This window comes from Herpailurus yagouaroundi, unplaced genomic scaffold (assembly GCF_014898765.1).
Source record: "Herpailurus yagouaroundi ecotype Mexico unplaced genomic scaffold, PumYag 203, whole genome shotgun sequence".
NCBI lineage: Eukaryota > Metazoa > Chordata > Mammalia > Carnivora > Felidae > Herpailurus > Herpailurus yagouaroundi.
The window spans coordinates 9,490,786-9,508,343 of NW_024412434.1; the positions used below are offsets into that span (position 1 = coordinate 9,490,786).

Genomic DNA, 17,558 nt, shown 5'->3' on the forward strand with positions numbered 1-17,558 from the left:
CCTTAACCCATTTTGCCCAGTCCATGTCTCTGGCAACCACCAGTGTGTTCTCTGTATCTGTAGGCTTGTTTTTTGTTTGTTTTTTAGATTCCACATACAAGTGAGATCCTATGGTATATGTCTTTTTCTGTCTTAATTCACTTAGCATAATACATAATACCTTCAATGCCCTCCATTATGTTGCAAATGGCAATATTTCATACCTTTTTTAATGGCTGAATAGTACTCTATTGTATGGTATACCATTGTGGTAATATATATACCACAGCTTCTTTACCCATTCATCTATTGATGGGTACTTAGTTTTTTTTCCCCCCTATTTCTTGGCGATTGTAAACAGTGCTGCAGTGAACATGGAAGTGCATATATCTTTTGGAGTTAGTGTTTTCATTTTCTTCAGGTAAATACTCAGAGGTGGAATTGCTGCATCATATGGTAGTTCTGTTCTTAATTTTTTGAGGAACCTCCATACCTTTTTACATAGTGGCTACACCCATTTGCATTCCCTAATAGTGCACAGGGTTTCCCTTTTCTCCATATTCTCACTAGCACTTGTTAAAGGTAAATGTGACAAGATTTAGTGATATTGGATATTAAGTAAATGCTAGATACCTGACTTAAATAATTGCAGGCTCTGCCATCATTGCGGAGCCTGACGTGGGGCTTGATCTCATGAACCATGAGATCATGACCTGAGCCGAAATCTAGAGTCAGATATTTAACTGACTGAGCCACCCAGGTGTCCCTGACTTAAATAACTTGAGAGAGAACTGAAATAGGAACGTTGAAATAGAGTTGAGTAGACTGTGTTTGATTTTGGGCAGCTCCATTTTGAGGTGCAAGTGATGTTAACAGAGTAATGTCACACTTTTTTTTTGTATAATTCTGCAGCCTTGAGGAGAGGTCTAGAATAAAGTTTATGTGTGTGTAAATGGCAGTTTTTATACCTGCATGTGGGTGAGTTTGCCAGGGAGAGATTATAAAGCCTAGAGAGCCTAGGACTGACCATGGAGGCATTGCATCTGTAAAGTGACTTTGCAGAGGACACAGAGATGAGTGTTCAGGGAGTTAGAACAAACAAGGTGAATGTTAGTCCATGTATTTTACTCTCCAAAATCTCCAAAATACTGAAGTCTCAGTATTTTCTTTTCTATGGAATTATGAACCCCCAAACTTAACTTCGTGTCAGTCAGAATTTAGCTAAAATTTGTACTAAACTCATGCTATTACAAAAGCAAAGAGTTTAAAAGATAAGTAGAGGCATTAAAAATGTAGCTCTTTACAGTTTGTAACATCAATGACTAACTATATCAGATAATCTCCAAAATTGCTGAGGGGAAGGGAACTGAACTGGCCTGAGTTGTGAATTGTTTTCCTATAAAAACCGGTTTGCTTTGTTTCAAGAACTGTGAAGGGTCTGAGTTTTTGCCGTCTATGCAAGCTAGCAAGTTAGACTGCCACAGTTTCATAGATGCTGGTAGAAGATACAAGACATCTGGGTTAGAGACATAGGACTTCTTCTTCATGACAATGGCAGGAGCCAGTGTTGGCATTTGTGCCAGTTTTCCAAGCCCAAGCTCCATAGAGAAAGAAATGTGAAGAGGGCTGAGTGATGCCTTTGGTTCTACCTTGCCTGTATTGCAGCCTAGTCTGTTTTATAGGAGAGGAACCTCCAGGTTAGGGAACCCATACTTTTACAATGGGAAGTAGCCTGTCCAGTGTTAATCCTAGAGGGAGATGACATCTTTGTTGTTTGAGACAGTAAATGAACCTGCCCTTTGCTCCTGAGGGAGACATTTTTATCCTTCATGTTTATCATATGTTTATCCTTACATACATATTTAACAAGATATTATGGAACAAAGAGAGGCAATGGCTGTACTCACAAGATATACAGAAATGTTATGGAACCATGGACAATTTACCTTCAACAATATTTGCCCCTAATTTCTTAAAAAAATTTTTTTTAATGTTTATCTATTTTTGAGAGAGAAAGAGAGACAGAGTGCAAGTGGGGGAGGGGCAGAGAGAGAGGGAGACACAGTCTGAAGCAGACTCCAGGCTCTGAGCTGTCAGCACAGAACCCAGTGTGGGGCTCGAACCCATAAACAGATCATGACCTGAGCTGAAGTCAGACACCTAACCTAGTGAGCCACCCGAGTACTCCAATATTTGCCCCTAATTTCTATACATTTGTTGGATTCTGGTAAAATTTCTCATGATTATACTTTTTACTGGTCACTCATTAATTTGTCTGACAAAGGCTGGGACTAGAGCTATTCAGTTTATCTCATAAGACATTTAATTAAAGTTATTCATTGTCGATAGGGTAGCAGGATGAGGTCAAACTGCACTGTTGACCTCAACTGTGCTCCCTAGCGTCCTAGACCCAGGCATTTGAACAAGTGCCAAGGTCTGCCTTAGAGAGCCAAGTGGCTTTCTCTATAAGTTTCTTCACCGATTTTCTACTTGATCCAGGGCATTAATCTAAGAATTACAGGATGTATTAAGGAATGCACAGATTTGGCCTTGTCCTGCAAGGAGGAAGTCTAGGACAATTCTGTCATCCATCATAATCCTGGTCAGTGAATTGAGACTGACCTGAGTGGCCCCAGGACTGAGGTGATGTCACTGATCACCTTAGCTGAAATCCAGGACAAGTTTCCAACCACATTTCGTTTGTTTCTTTTTCTGTCTTTTTTTTTTAAAGTTTTATTTATTTATTTTGAGAGAGAAAGAGGTGGTGTGAGTGGAAGGGGCAGAGAGACAGGAAGAGAGAGAATCCCAAGCAGGCTCCATGCTGCCTGCGCAGAGCCTGATGTAGGGTCCGAACTCACGAAACTATGAGATCATGACCTGAGCTGAAATCAAGAGATGGATGCTTAACCGACTGAACCACCCAGGCTCATTTTCCAATGGGATGACTCCCATTTTAGGGATAACTGCCTCAGACTGCATGTAATTAACAAGTTATCCTTCTGAAGAGGTCCATCCACCCCCATCCCCCCCCACCAAATAATTAATAATTATTAATAGTTAATAATTGCCCTTACTTTGGAAAGGGCAAAGTTCATGTTTGCTGCACCAGTATTCCTGTGAGAATGTGGTGTTTACAGTTGTTGTCCCCTTCTTCCCCAGATAGGTCCTAAAGTCAAGGAGCACAGGCTGACAGTTTCTGCAGTGTTGTCTCCTGGAGAGCTGCTAGGCTTTAGAGGTTCCAGTTCAGTACAAATAGTTGAGAGTCTAATGCTAAAACAAGTAATGTTTTTGGAGGGATTACCTAAAGGCAGTCAGTCCAGTCTGTCCTATTTATGCCATCAGCCAGGTAGCATCTGCCCTTTGGAATGACTAAATGATAGCTATAGGAAAGACACCTGGAGGTATTGACAGGTATTATATATGGGAAGTATAGGAACCGGGGCCCTCGGCTGCTTCCTGAAGACTTCTCTGTGACATTAAAGAGAATGGTGATCCAATTGTGATCATAGCTGTTCAGCAGGGTATGGCAGACTTAGCAGTCTAATTTCAGGCACTTCCACTGTTTAGGAGAGCTGCACTAGGGAATTTTCCTTTGTGAGAAAGACTCCAGGGGTGATTTTGGAAGACTGAGATTACTAAAGCCCCTCTTTCTTACCTCTTGAGATCTAAAGTGTTTACTCCATGGGTGCCAGAGTTGTTGTTCTTCTAGTTCCACAAGATCGGTGTGTCCTGTACCAGTACAGAACTTCTCCCTTTCCCCCAGTCATCCCTGACTCTCACCCAAACCTTTTGTCTGGAAGGGTCAGATGCAAGAGGGACAAGGGCATTTTTATTAAATGTAATTACAGAGACCCTGCTGTGTCTTCTGTTTTGGTCCACATGATTCACTGTAAGGGGACTTGATGAGCAGTATACTTTCTTAACCAAATGGTCACTATCTGTATTGTCTAAGACCACAGAAATCCAACAAGAAAACTCAGGTGACTAAACCAGAATTATGTTAGAAATCCCAAGGCCCTCTTTTGTCTAGGCTGCTATCCAGAGGGTACAAATCAGGCCAGCTTGGGGTTTCCATTAGGGGAAAGAAAGAAGCATCACCTTTGGGAATGGTCAGGACAGATCTCAAGTGGCAAGGAGGAGATGGTCTCTTCCTGGGGTCATCCACATTCAGTAACCAAACTGCTGTACTGATATGTGTGAACCAGGAAGAATTAAGGGAGGTATAGTCAGAAATCTTTCTGAGTTGATTAAAAAAACTTTTTAATTACGGTAAAATACACATGACATAAAATTTCCCATCTTAACCTTTTTTTTTTTTAATTTTTATTTTTTAAGTAATCTCTACATCCAGCATGGGCCTCAAACTCAAAACCCCGAGATCAGGAGTCGCATATTCTACTGACTGAGCCAGGCAGTCTGTACCTAACCATTTTAAGTGTTCGGTTCTTTAGTGTTAAGTATGTTCATAGTGTTGTGCAACCAATTTTCAGAACTCTCTTCATCTGACAGAACTGAAAGTCTGTATCCATTAAATAACACCTCCCATTGCCCTCTCCCTCCAGACCCTAGCAACTGTAATCCTGTTTTGTCTCTATGAATCTGACTACTCTAGATACTTCATTCATATCAGTAGAATCATATAATATTTTTCCTTTTGTGACTGGCTTATTTTAGTTGGCATAATGGCCTCAAAATTCATATTGTAGTATGTGTCAGAATTTCTTTACTGAAAAAAAATTTTTTTTTCTTTAATGTTTATTTTTGAGAGAGAGAGCACAAGTGGGGAAAGGACAGAGAGAGGGAGAAATAGAATCGGAAGCAGGCTCCAGGCTCTGAGCTGTCCGCACAGAGCCCGATGTGGGGCTTGAACTCACCAAACCACGAAATCATGACCTGAGCTGATGTCGGACCCTCAACTGACTGAGCCACCCAGGTGTCCCAGAATTTCTTTACTTTTTAAGGCTGAGTAATATTTCACACTTTGTTTATTCATCCTTCCATTAATGACACTTGGGTTATTCTACCTTTTGCCTCTTGTAAATAAAGCCACTATGGACATGAGTGTACAAATATCTCCTGAAGACCCTACTTTCATTTCTTTTGGGTATATACCCAGCAGTGGAATTGTTGAGTCCTATGATAATTCTATTTTTAATCTTTTGAGGGACCACTACACTGTTTTCCACAGAAGTTGTATCCTTTTACATTCTCACCAGCAATGCCCAGGTGTTCCATATTCTCCAGGTCCTCCTCAACACTTGTTATTTTCTGTTTGTTCTTTGGGGATAGTAGCCATCCTGATGGGTATGTTATCTCATTGTGGTTTTGATTTGAATTTCCCTAGTGATTTAGTAATGTTGAGCATCTTTTCATGTACTTATTGGCCATTTGTATATCTTCTTATCTATCTATCTATCTGTCTTCGGAGAAATGTCTAATCAAGTCCTTTGTCCATTTTTGAGTCCAGTTTGTTTTTTGTTTTTGAATGTTTTGAGTTGATTTTTGAGGAGGTTATTCCAGCATCCAGCAATACAGGATGCCTGTGGATGGTAGTGAGTGTGGAAGGCCATCAAATGCCTTCACTTACAGCCCATTGTTAGTGACCTTTGGAATAAAAACATCATTATCAGACTGCATATGGTTTGGAAAGTGAAAAACATGACAGATTAGTGTCAAGGGTAACAGTGGTGTGTCTGGAGTCACCTGGAGTGGAATAGCAATACCATAACCTGAAAAAGTGTCATCAATGGTAAGGCACCACTAATAGTGTGAAGGGTGGGGGGTAAGGTCTGATGTAGCCAATCTGTCCGTAGCAAGTGATGTGACCTCCTTCACCATGAGACAAATGGATCTTCTGGGAATTACGCGTGTCGGATGCAGTGGCTGCCTCTGCATCAGGAACACAGAGTCCTTTACCATGATTCTATTCTGTGACTGTACATGTGTTGCTGTATGATGATAGAACCTGCAGCGGTAATGGCAATCTGGGCAGTACAGTCTTAATCAGCTTCATTCCATTTGATCTCTTCAGACACTGGGCCCTTACCGTGGGCCTCTGTGGTTGTGACCTCGATGATCTGATCAGCCACTGCAATATGTCCCCACAGTTTATGACCAGTTTTTAATATGTCAGTCTGTAGTTTTCCAAGTGGTAGACCAAACAGGTAGGTCATTGGTAACAGACTCAGAGTCAGTAAAAATGTAACAAGGTTTATGAGGGGGAGTATTGGTCAGATCTATGAGAGCATTCTTGAATTCTGCCCACAGAGTAAAGCAACCGCACCCATTTTCAGCTCTGTGTGGCTGGCCCTGAAATTGAACAGCACAACAGCCCACCAGGCACTCTTGGGTTTCATTGTAGTTGAATCGTTGGTGAGCCAGGTGCAGATGTTCATGGGATCCTCTGTGAGTCAGGTGCTTCAATGAGCCAGCGGCTTTGGTTTAGGTGGCAGAGTGAAGGATAAAATTTCCCCACAGGGATAATTGCCATTTTTTTCATATGAAACTGAAATACCATAGGGGCCAGGCTGGTTGCATTCTTGAATATCCCACTTCAGTGTGAGAAGAGAGGCTTGATAGGCTCTTCCCACCTTACTAGTCATTGAGTTTGTGTTAACCCATCCTCAAATAGGAAACTCCAAAAGGAGTGTACCTAGTGGCCATGTCAGGGAGGCATTGAATCGAAAAATTAAGGGATACCTTTGGTGGAGGCTGCTCCTCTTGCCAGAGGCTCCAGTCAGTAAACTCATCTGTGCATGGAGACTTGTACTGAAAGGGATCATAAGGATTGTGGAATGCCTAAGCTACCAGTGCTTTCTACATGGGCTCTTCCCAGTTGTCATAATCCCCTTCAGCACTTAGGAGCATTCACGGTGCAGATGTGTAAAATCAGTACCAGTTATACATTCAGTGATAGAAGCCACAACAGTAATACACTGAATTGGTCCAAAGATACCAGCTGAAAAGTATGAGTTAGTTACTCTTTCTCACTGTGAATCCTGTCCAAACCTCAATAGCTGAAAGCAGGTACCCTCTCCCTTCACAGAATGGCTATGAAGGTGACATGGGCTTCTGTAACAGCCATGAAATTTTGGGTTCTTCCCCTCCTTCGTGATCTGGCATACTTGGGTATGTTTGATCTTCGGTTCCCCTTAGGGACTAGGAAAACTCCACCCCCAATCATCTTTCTCTGTAAAGCAGCTGAGGCTGGGCTAAAGGGGAGGTGGGGAGAGAGCAGCTCTGCACCAGTAAACAAGGTGCATTTCCTTTCAGTTTTGAGCAGTGCTGTAGCTACAAGCTGATCAATCAAATAAATCTATAGTGTTTTTGATCCACCCAAGGTCCCATGGTCTGTGGCAGAGTCATCATTACTGACATTCAGCAGCTACAGCCAGATAGCTTTCTGACAGAGAGATGAGCTTGTGCCCTTTGGATGACTTGTGACAGCATTATTTTTAAGAGTCCACCTACTGTAGGCTATGTGCTGCTCCATTGTCATGATAACCTCTCTTAAATTCTTGCTTGATTTCAACATAAGAATTAGAGGAGTTTTCCAAGTTTGGAAGGTCTGAGAGTAGGAATTTATCTAGATTTCTTGGGCGAGTTTCTCATTCTCCAGTGATCCCCTTCATCATCATTTTAATCCTAAATCAGTACAGTAAGAACCTGAAGACTACTCAGTGCCTGTAGTAGTTTCTCTCAGTAAAATTTCAGGGGTGGGGTTGGAGTTGAGCAAAGCTCCCTCATAGCAGACAGGACCTACTGCCAAAAAATGCTGAGGTCTTTTACTAATCTTGTATGGACTGAATGTTGACAGGATAGACTGTAGAAGGGACTGAGCAGTAACATAGTCAGCCATTGCCATCTGTACTAAGCATTATGTGGGGTGTCTGGGTGGCTCAGTTAAGCATCTGACTCTTCATTTTGGCTCAGATTATGACCTAGCAGTTCATGAGTTTGAGCCCTGCTTCGGGCTCTGCCCTGACAGCACAGAGCCTGTTTGGGATTCTCCCCCCAACCTCTGCCCCTGCTTTCTCACTCTCTCTCACAATAAATAAATAAAAGCTTAAAAAGAATTTCTTAAAAAAGCATTATGTGCCCCGTCCCCATATCTTGTAAGCAAACTAGCTGAAGTTCTAAAGATTCTTCTGGTTCTGACCACAGTGGTCGCAGTTTTTCTCCTTTGGCACCCAGTGAAACGTTGGGTGTAAAATTGTCTGAAAGGGAACAGAACTTTGTGTTCCCTGCTCCCTCTGCCAGGTAAATCTTAGTACCAGTTGTTTATAGGGCATACCTTCTGAAGCTGACTGTCAGGTTGATGGAAAGTTAACAGTAACTGGGGCATCATTCAGACTGCTATCTTTGAACCTACAAAATGGTCCTCACCCTGAAACTATCACCTCAGCTTAGCCTTATTAATAGGCAGTAGAGGACAGTTCATTGCTTGGTTGACCATCCCATTTGGTCAGCATGTTCACTCACGATTCCCATGGACTTCTTTTGATTCCTGTTTGCTGGTCTTTCGTTCCATTTCTAGAAAACTCTGTCAGCATTCCATTCTCCTTGCTGAAACTGTCAAAAATTCTGAAAAGTTTTAAGATTATTTTACATTTCCTGCAAGCTAAGAAGTTAGCCTGCCAGAATAGATACTGTTAAGAGACATGAGACCCAGGATGTCATTGCTCATGGCAATGGCAGTAGCCAATGTCAGTATTTGTGCTAGATAACTAGCCCCAATTTCCATAGGATCCTTCAAAGAGAGCCAAGTGATACTTGTACGCACAGTTGGTTTCATTACAAGAAAGGAACTCCCAGTTTATGGGACCAGATTTTTTACAACAGGCAAAAGGCCTTCCTGACCTTTGCCCCAGGGATGACATTATTTTTATTACACTGGGAAGAAACAACTCTGCCATTTGCTCTCCAAGAAGACACTATATGAAGGCTGTTTACTATATAGATATCTAGGACAGAGGGGAGTAGTGCTTTTTCTTATAAGATGTGGAAAATTGCTAGACACTTAGGGTAGTTGTCTCCCTAATACCTTATTTTGGAGTTGGGACAACATTTTTAATTACAGGTTCTTTCCCAATCAATTTTTTAAAATTTGGAAATAGAGGGGCACATGAGTGGCTTAGTCTGACCCTTGGTTTCAGCTCAGTTCATGATTTCATGATCATGGGATCAAGCCCCGTGTGGGGTTCTGCACTGAACGTGGAGCCTGCTTGAAATATCTCTGTCTCTTTCTCTCTGCCTCTTCTTCTCCCTCTCCCTCTTTCTCCACTCCGCATGTGTGTTCTCTCTCTAAAGTAAATAAAATTTGGAAATAGAATCTTCAACAGGCATTAACATGAAACTTTTTCTTTCTTTCTTTCTTTTTTTTTTTAAATGTTTATTTATTTTTGAGACAGAGCGAGACAGAGCATGAGCAAGGGAGAGGCAGAGAGAGAGGGAGACACAAAATCCGAAGCAGGTTCCAGGCTCTGAGCTGTCAGCACAGAGCCAGACGCGGGGCTCAAACTCGTCAATGGCGAGATCGTGACCTGAGCTGAAGTTGGATGCTCAACCGACTGAGCCACACAGGCGCCCCTTCTTGTTTTTTTTTTCTGACAATACTCCCCTGCCCCTTGCTGCTTTTCTACCTAGACTATTGTAATTGCTTCCTACCTGGTCTCACTGCCAGTACTCTTGTTCTGTCTGTCCTCAACACTTCTACCAGAGGTATTTTTTAAAATGCAGATCTGATGATGTCACTCAGTTCAGATTTGTCATTGGTTCCTCACTACCATTAGGGCAAAGTTCAAATTGTCGAGTAGTTGTGTAATTATTTCTTATGTGCTGACTACTGTCCAGTTTTAAATGTTGGCAACTAAACAACAGCAAAATTTTTTTTAAGCCATAAAGGCCAGAATAAGCTAGGCTTCATGTTGCCAATGTATAACCTCTGCTGTAACTTATCATCTTTTCTAATAATTGCCTTGAATAATTTCCCTATCTGCGTCTTCTTTTATTCATACTTAAAAACCTACATGCTGTATAGTCTTTAAGTGAGCCCTTCTGAACCTAGTTAGGTATCTTGGCTCTGACATTGTGCATGTGTCACTACAGCACTAACCTCATTGTGTTGTAGTTATTTTATTTTATTTTATTTTATTTTATTTTATTTTTCCAGGTCTGCCTCCCCAGTAAATAAAGTGTAAGCTTCTCAGAGCAAGACCCCCCCACTTTCCATACACACTGAGTTTTTAGGAATGAAAATTGCTTTCCTGGAAATTGTTTTGGAATCAAATCCATTAAATCAGTTGGTGCTTTTAATCACCTTTAGATAGTACCTGTTTTGAGCCTCAAGGATGTTAATTTCCTTAATTTTGAAGGGAAAGATAGAGTATTCACTGGAGATCAGACGTGTAATTCAGTCCTGTGGTCCAACGTGTATGTAGTCCCGTATAATGGACATAATATAATTTACTGTGCCTAATAATATTTTTTTTTTTGCTTTTTTCACATTTAAAATACAGACTGTGGACATTCATAAAGAAAAAGTAGCTCGAAGAGAGATTGGCATTTTGACAACAAATAAGAATACATCAAGAACTCACAAAATAATAGCACCTGCAAATATGGAGCGCCCTGTAAGGTATATTCGGAAACCTATTGACTATACAGTTCTGGATGATGTGGGCCATGGTGTCAAGGTAAGCATTTTTATATTACATTAACTTGAAATAATTTATCCAGTAAATATTTTGAGTAGGAAATAGGAAGATAAAAATAATTTTCTTTTTTAAAAAATATTTATTTTGAGAGAGAGCGAGCCTGTGAGGGAGGGGTAGAAAGAGAGAGAATCCCAAGCAGTCTCCACACTGTTAGTTCAGAGCCCATAGTGGGGCTTAATCCCATGAACTGTGAGATCATGACCTGAGCCCAAATCAAGAGTCACACACTCAACCAGGTGAGCCACCCAAGTGCTCCTTATTTTCTTAATTAATAGATTCTATTAGCTAGTAACTAGCATTAGTTTTCAAAGAACATTTAATATTAATTGTGTATTCTATATACTAAGCTTAAGGCAGAATTTTACCTGTGGAACAGGCTTTATTTAAGAAGATAATAAAATGGCTGTTCATCAGTTAAGCCATTTGAATCCTAAACTAATACTTCAAATTTGTGAGTACCATGAATGAATGGATATTTAAAAATAAAACTTGTAGGCTTTACAGAGTTGGTTTAGAAAATAATTTATAGGAACTTTAACCCTTTGATTTCTAAATATGTTTATATATTAGTGCATATGTGTAGGTGTGGCTGTAATTCCAACAACTTACGAAAAATAAAAGATTGTATGTAGTTTTGTTTTGTGCCCCACCCCCATCTCTTCCTCCTCACCCCTGCCCCTAAGGGCTTTTAGGAGAGATTATTTGTTGCCCATGTTTATTTCTTAGCACGGCAGAATTAGCTCCTTTTGAAGGATACCTGTGACTTGTCAACTTCATACGTGTTCGTGGGTTATTTTGTAAACATACTGAATGGCCTGAATTCTTCCGTCTTCTCTGCTCAGGATAAATGATTCCTCTGAAATTCAGTAGTCCTTTTCCTAGAGGACCTTTATTTTGATTTTGTGTCTAGTTTTCAGAAGTTTTATAATAGAATTTTAGGAGTCAGCTAGAATCTGGAAGCTTTCCCTAGCTGATTGATCTGACAGATGCTATCTGTTGCATTCTGAATTATTTGGGGTTCTTGATCAAGAGGGGGGAAATAGCTGACTGATAACACTGACCTTTATTCTTCTCTGAGATTATGGAATCTGCTCTTTACTGTGATGCTTGGAAGTTGTATGTAAAATTTGAACACTTTGCACATGTAAAGGATGCTACTTGTTTGTTTCTTATATTTTTACCCAGAGGATGTGGCTAGGGCTGTGTAAGAGCTTAAATTCAATTTTAATTTAAGATATTTTAGATTAGATTGAACTTTAGGATTTGAATATTGAGAGTCTAGAAGAACTCTTTGTATGATTAACTGCCTTGGGATTAAAACTTACATATATACATATATACATATGCACACATGTACACACACAAACCCACTCTCACTCACTTCTTCTCCTTTTTCTTTCTTTCAGAACAGTATACATGCATTAAGAAAGTTCTGTCACCAGCTTAGAAGTGAATATCCTATATTATCCCTCTACTAATAAATATATTTAATAGTTTAATACATAGTCCTTAGCAGATTAGAAGATGAAAGCAAATTTTACAAGGAAATTTTGGGTGAGAAAATGAAGCTATTTCATCATAAATGTATAAATGGAAAGTGTAAATGCCACATTATATATATATATGAAGTATGAAGATGTAAATTTAGGCAGTCTACTTTTTATAATGGATGTTGACACTTTTTTTTTTAGTATTGTGGCAAAATATAAAATTTACCATTTAACATTTTAAGTGTACAGCTTTGTGGCACTAAGTACATTTATATAGTTGTACAGGTTATTGTTTTGACTAGGGGTGGGAGGGTGGGTGGTCCATGAAAACATTATATCTTAGAAGCTGCTTTGTGGCATATTTGTCTATATTTTGTTTCTGTGACATACAAATATACACATAATTATTTTTTCCCCAGTTGTCTCATTGCCACTTTATTTCTCCTGCTTTCTGATTTTTCTGAGAGATCATTGCCAAATTAAATAAATACTTCTAGAGTATAGAGGTATAGGAAGCTTAGAAATTTGTAGTAGTTAATTTAACAAATGCTAGAGCCAATATTATGAGAAATAAAAGAGAGAAGCTGTACTTATAGATCTAGAATTATTTTATCTTTTGTCCCATTTACTGTTTAGAAATTTGTTTTCCTTTTGATTGTTAAGGGTTCTTTTTTCTGTTAAGGAAATGAGCTCTTTATATATTGGCAAATATTTCTTCATACTGCTGTTTGACTTTTGCCTCTGTTGTTTTGGTATTTTAAAAAATATATACAGATTAAAAAAATTGTTTCCAAATATATTAATATTCTTATAGCTGCTAAGTTTTATGTTAAGGTTTCCATGCTCCAAAATTAATATTCCATCATATTCTATTTTGTGATATAAATTTAAGGGGGTTGGTATTTGTATTATTTAAATATTTACCGTGCTAAAGCGTTTTATGCTGTGAAGTAGATGGTTACACAGAAATTTGGTATGAATTAAAAATATGGAAAAAATGGGGCACCTGGGAAGCTCAGTCGGTTGAACGTCCGACTCTTGATCTCAGCTCAGGTCTTGATCTCAGGGTAATGATTCAAGTCCCTCATTGGGCTCCGTGCTGTTTGTGGGCCCTACTTTAAAAAAAAAAAAAAAAAAAAAATATATATATATATATATATATATATATATATATATATGGAAAAAAATGTATTTTTTTAACATTTTATTTTATTCTTGAGAGACAGAGTATGAATGGGGAGGGACAGAGGGAAGGGAAGACACAGAACCTGAAGCAGGCTCCAGGCTCTGATCTGTCAGCACAGAGCCTGACGCGGGGCTTGAATCCACAAACAGTGAGATCATGACCTGAGCTGAAGTTGGGTGCCCAACCGACTGAGCCGCCCAAGCACCCTGTATATATGGAAAAAATATCTTAAGATAAGTCTGGCTTGACTTTTGTAAACAGTATAAGATATGAATAAGAGAATCCTAGCACAGGGAAACTACTAGAATATATATACATAAAGGAGAACGCAAAGAAGATAAACCTTATAGGGAGCATAAGTTTTCAGGGTAAGTTAGACTAGACAAGACCTGAGTACTTAGTAGAGACATTTATTTTTAATAAACCGTAATAATAATTAACAGCTTTATGGACTTGTTCCTAATTTACAAAGGACTTTCAATGTATGTGTTTGTTTTTAAGCCTTGAAAAGAACATGTGATCTAGGAGTTGTTACATTTTATTTGTGGAGACACTAAAGATTTAGGATAGGAGTAAATTTTTTAATGTTTATTTTTGAGAGAGAGAGAGACTGAGTATGAGTGGGGGAGGGGCAGAGAGAGAGAGGGAGACACAGAATTCGAAGCAGGCTCCGAGCTGTCAGCACAGAGCCTGACGGGGCTCGAACCTACGAACTCTGAGATCATGACCTGAGCCAAAGTCGGATGCTTAGCCAATGGAATCACCCAGGTGCCCCAGGAATGATGTTTTTTAAAGGTTGTATTAGACAAAGGAGTAAACTAATGAATCATATAAAAGAAAGGATTGGCTGGCCTTACAGAGTTTTAGCACCTATAGTACATAAAGCTTTACTTAGACCAAAAGATAGGGAGGAATCAAAAAGAATTCTATTGTTTTCAACTCAAGATTCCAGGGAAATGGTAAATGTAAATGTTAAAGAAATGAAGTGAGATCTTAAGAAAATAAAAGTCTAGTTTGGATGTGTTTTGGGGACATTTAAGTGGAAAAGTCTTGTAGGTTGCTAACAATTAGAGTATTTTAAGCAGTAAGATATAGAGATTATTTCCTTCTAACACTCTCAAACTCAAACACTTCTGTATATACTTGGTAGAGAGGGCTGGGCTCCATACAAGGTTAAAGGTTATATACCATTGCACAGTAGCAGAGTTCAGCTAGAATTTTTATTCCCAAATTCTTTCATTTGGGATCAGTTTATACTTGAACGCTAACTTTTTTTTCTTATTCACTTGAAACCACAAATGGGGGCAGATGTGTGGCTATATTTAGAATACTTCTGGGGCACCTGGGTGGCCCAGTCGGTTAAGCGTCTTACTTCGGCTCAGGTTCACGGTTTGTGAGTTTGAGCCCTGTGTCAGGCTCTGTGCTCATGGCTCAGAGCCTGGAACCTGCTTCAGATTCTGTGTCTGCTTCTCTCTCTGCCCCTTCCCCACTTTTGCTCTGTCTCTGTCTCTCAAAAATAAATAAACGTAAAAAAAATTTTTTTAAGAATACTTCTAAGTTACCTTAGAATAGTATAATATTTAGTGTATTGTAATGCTGTCACATTAGTATATCTTGTTATTCAAGTTTACAGTTTCTAAATCCTGCTGTGGTATTTAGCAGCTAGGTAGGATTCTAGACATTGATAAAAATGAGCAATATCATTCTAAACAAACATTAAAATTCTGGCATAATTTCTAGAAATGAGACTGTATCTAAAAGACAAAGTACATTCCTCTTTTGGATGACTTTTTTTTTTTTTTTTTAATGTTTGTTTTTGAGAGAGAGAGAGGGCAAGCACGTGCGCGGGTGTGCCCAAACGGGACAGGCAGAGAGAGAGGGAGACATAGCATCTGAAGCAGGCTCCAGGCTCCAAGGTGTCAGCACAGAGCCCCGTGTGGGGCTTAAACTCATGAACTGTGAGATCATGACCTGAGCCGAAGTTGGATGCTTAACCAACTGAACCACCTAGGTGCCCCTGGATGACTTTCTTAATGTTGCCTTTATGGTCACCTGAAAAATGGTACCTACATATTTAAAAGGGAACATGTTAAAGAAAGAACTTGAGACCCCAGAATATACAAACTTAGAGTCTACAATGTAAAGATACTTTTTCTTAAGTGGCATCGTACAAGTAGTGATGCTTTAGGACTATACTCATTATTTCATGTTATTCATAAGCCATATTAGCTCATATATAGGCTAATCATCTTTCATAGAAGTAGCCTTTAGGACCAAAGCAATTTTTCTTCCAATTTTGAATTTTGGCTAAACTGGTTCAGAAGAAAACTTAGAACCAAAGCAACCTATAACTTCCTACTACTGTTGGCTTGCTCAGATTTAGATTCATAAGTTACAAATGAGGTTTCCGGACCCTGTTTATGCCTTAGTTAGAATCTGACTAAGGAACTATTGTGCATAGTGATTTTTTTAAATTTAAATTTAATTTGTTATTTTTTTAAATCAATTAAAAAAGTAATTTTATTTATTTTTGAGAGTGTGTGTGCACGCACGCTTGAGCAGGGGAAGGGCATAGAGAGAAGGGGACAGTGGATCTGAAGCAGGCTCTGACAGCAGATCGCCTGATGCAGGGCTCAAACTCACAAACTGTGAGATCATGACCTGAGCTGAAGTCAGGTACTTAACCCACACTGAGACATCCAGGCACCCCTCGTTTTTTTTTTTTTTAAACATCAAGGTGTTAGGCCCTTTTCTGAATTTGGAAGCAACATGTGATTTTGAATGTTAACATTTATAATTTATCAATTTTTAAAATACTATATTACCATTCAAATAATACTTGGGCATTGATTTTTTTAGGAAAGCCTGAGGCCTTGTACACTTCTGTGTTAAAGTGGACTTAGATTTAATGTGAGAAGGTATTTGTGTTTAAATCAGTGTTTATCACCTGTGATTCAGTTGAGTTAGTTTCATAGGATAAAATACTAACCCAAGACATTATTGGACCTGTATAAGATTGGCATAATTAAGTGGTGGTTTTCTTATGAATATATTCTTTTGAAAAATATTTGATACACACGAATATTTCCCTATTGCTTATGGATATTTTTTCTTTATAAAATATTTGAAATATGGCTGGGTAAAAGCTTATTAACATGAATTGAATAATTGTAAATATAAACGTGTCCTATCAGATATAATTTATTTCGAATTAATTTCTACTTTTTCCCCCCTTTTTTTGCCAACGTAAAGTGGCTAAAAGCCAAGGTAAGAGATACTACTTATCATTTGATCCACAGTATTCCCTCTATATTGATAGAGGCTGCAGAGCCACTAAAATTTGAAAACTCTTCCTATGTCTGTCTGCTTTTTTCCCCTAGGATTTATGTAGATTAAATATACTGAAACTCAGTTCAAATCAGCAACATTTAGCTTGGATGTGTTAATATATCAAAGATATATTGACATCTGCATTTATATAGGAACATTAATTTTGCTAACATTTATTGCTTTGCTCATTTTTTTGATAGTTGCCTTGCTTTTATTGACTTAACCATTTGGAGGTTTTCCAGACATATATGACTTTGTTACTGAATTGTTATGATAACGATTTTTCAGATGTATGTTTTAGCAAGTTGACACTGAGATCTGTAGTTTTTATTCATGCACATGTCTAAAAAAATTTGGAGAAATCCAGTATTTGAATGCAGATAAGTTTGATCTCAGTGAACATGTTTAACAACAACAAAATAATATATAAAATCCAATATTCACACCTGTATTTTGCCATAAATTAGTATGAATAACAGAAAGATAATAGGAAAAGCCAAGTGCAGGTGGTTTCTTGACTTATTAAAATGTGGTACCAAAGTCTGTTACTAAAATTGTCTGGGAATCCTTACTTCACATTCTGATATTAAAAAAATAATATATGGTGTCAAAACACCAACAGAACAATTCGATATAAAAATAAAAGCTTCTGTTTCCACATTTTAGCATGGAAATAACCAGCCTGCAAGAACTGGCACACTGTCGAGAACAAATCCTCCTACTCAGAAACCACCAAGCCCTCCCATGTCAGGCCGGGGAACACTGGGGTAAGATTCAACTTCATTTTACAAGAAAATCCATAGGCTGAAGAAAAAGATATTTCTGTGACTTAAGTAAATGTCTTGCTGTGGGACCCTC

General features: G+C 38.8%; 1 protein-coding gene across 16 annotated transcripts in view; it reads left to right on the forward strand.

Annotated features, from left to right (window-relative positions):
- Window positions 1–17,558, forward strand: part of ABI1 (abl interactor 1) — a 147,150-nt gene that overhangs the window by 104,316 nt on the left and 25,276 nt on the right. For 10 of the 16 annotated variants that reach the window (XM_040451158.1, XM_040451148.1, XM_040451154.1 and 7 more), the window contains exons 3-5: window positions 10,497–10,673; window positions 16,623–16,637; window positions 17,367–17,467. In XM_040451158.1, coding sequence (XP_040307092.1) covers window positions 10,497–10,673; window positions 16,623–16,637; window positions 17,367–17,467 — 293 coding nt within the window. The remainder of the gene's footprint in view (window positions 1–10,496; window positions 10,674–16,622; window positions 16,638–17,366; window positions 17,468–17,558) is intronic. The other 6 variants (XM_040451150.1, XM_040451162.1, XM_040451165.1 and 3 more) reach the window with 1 other exon arrangement.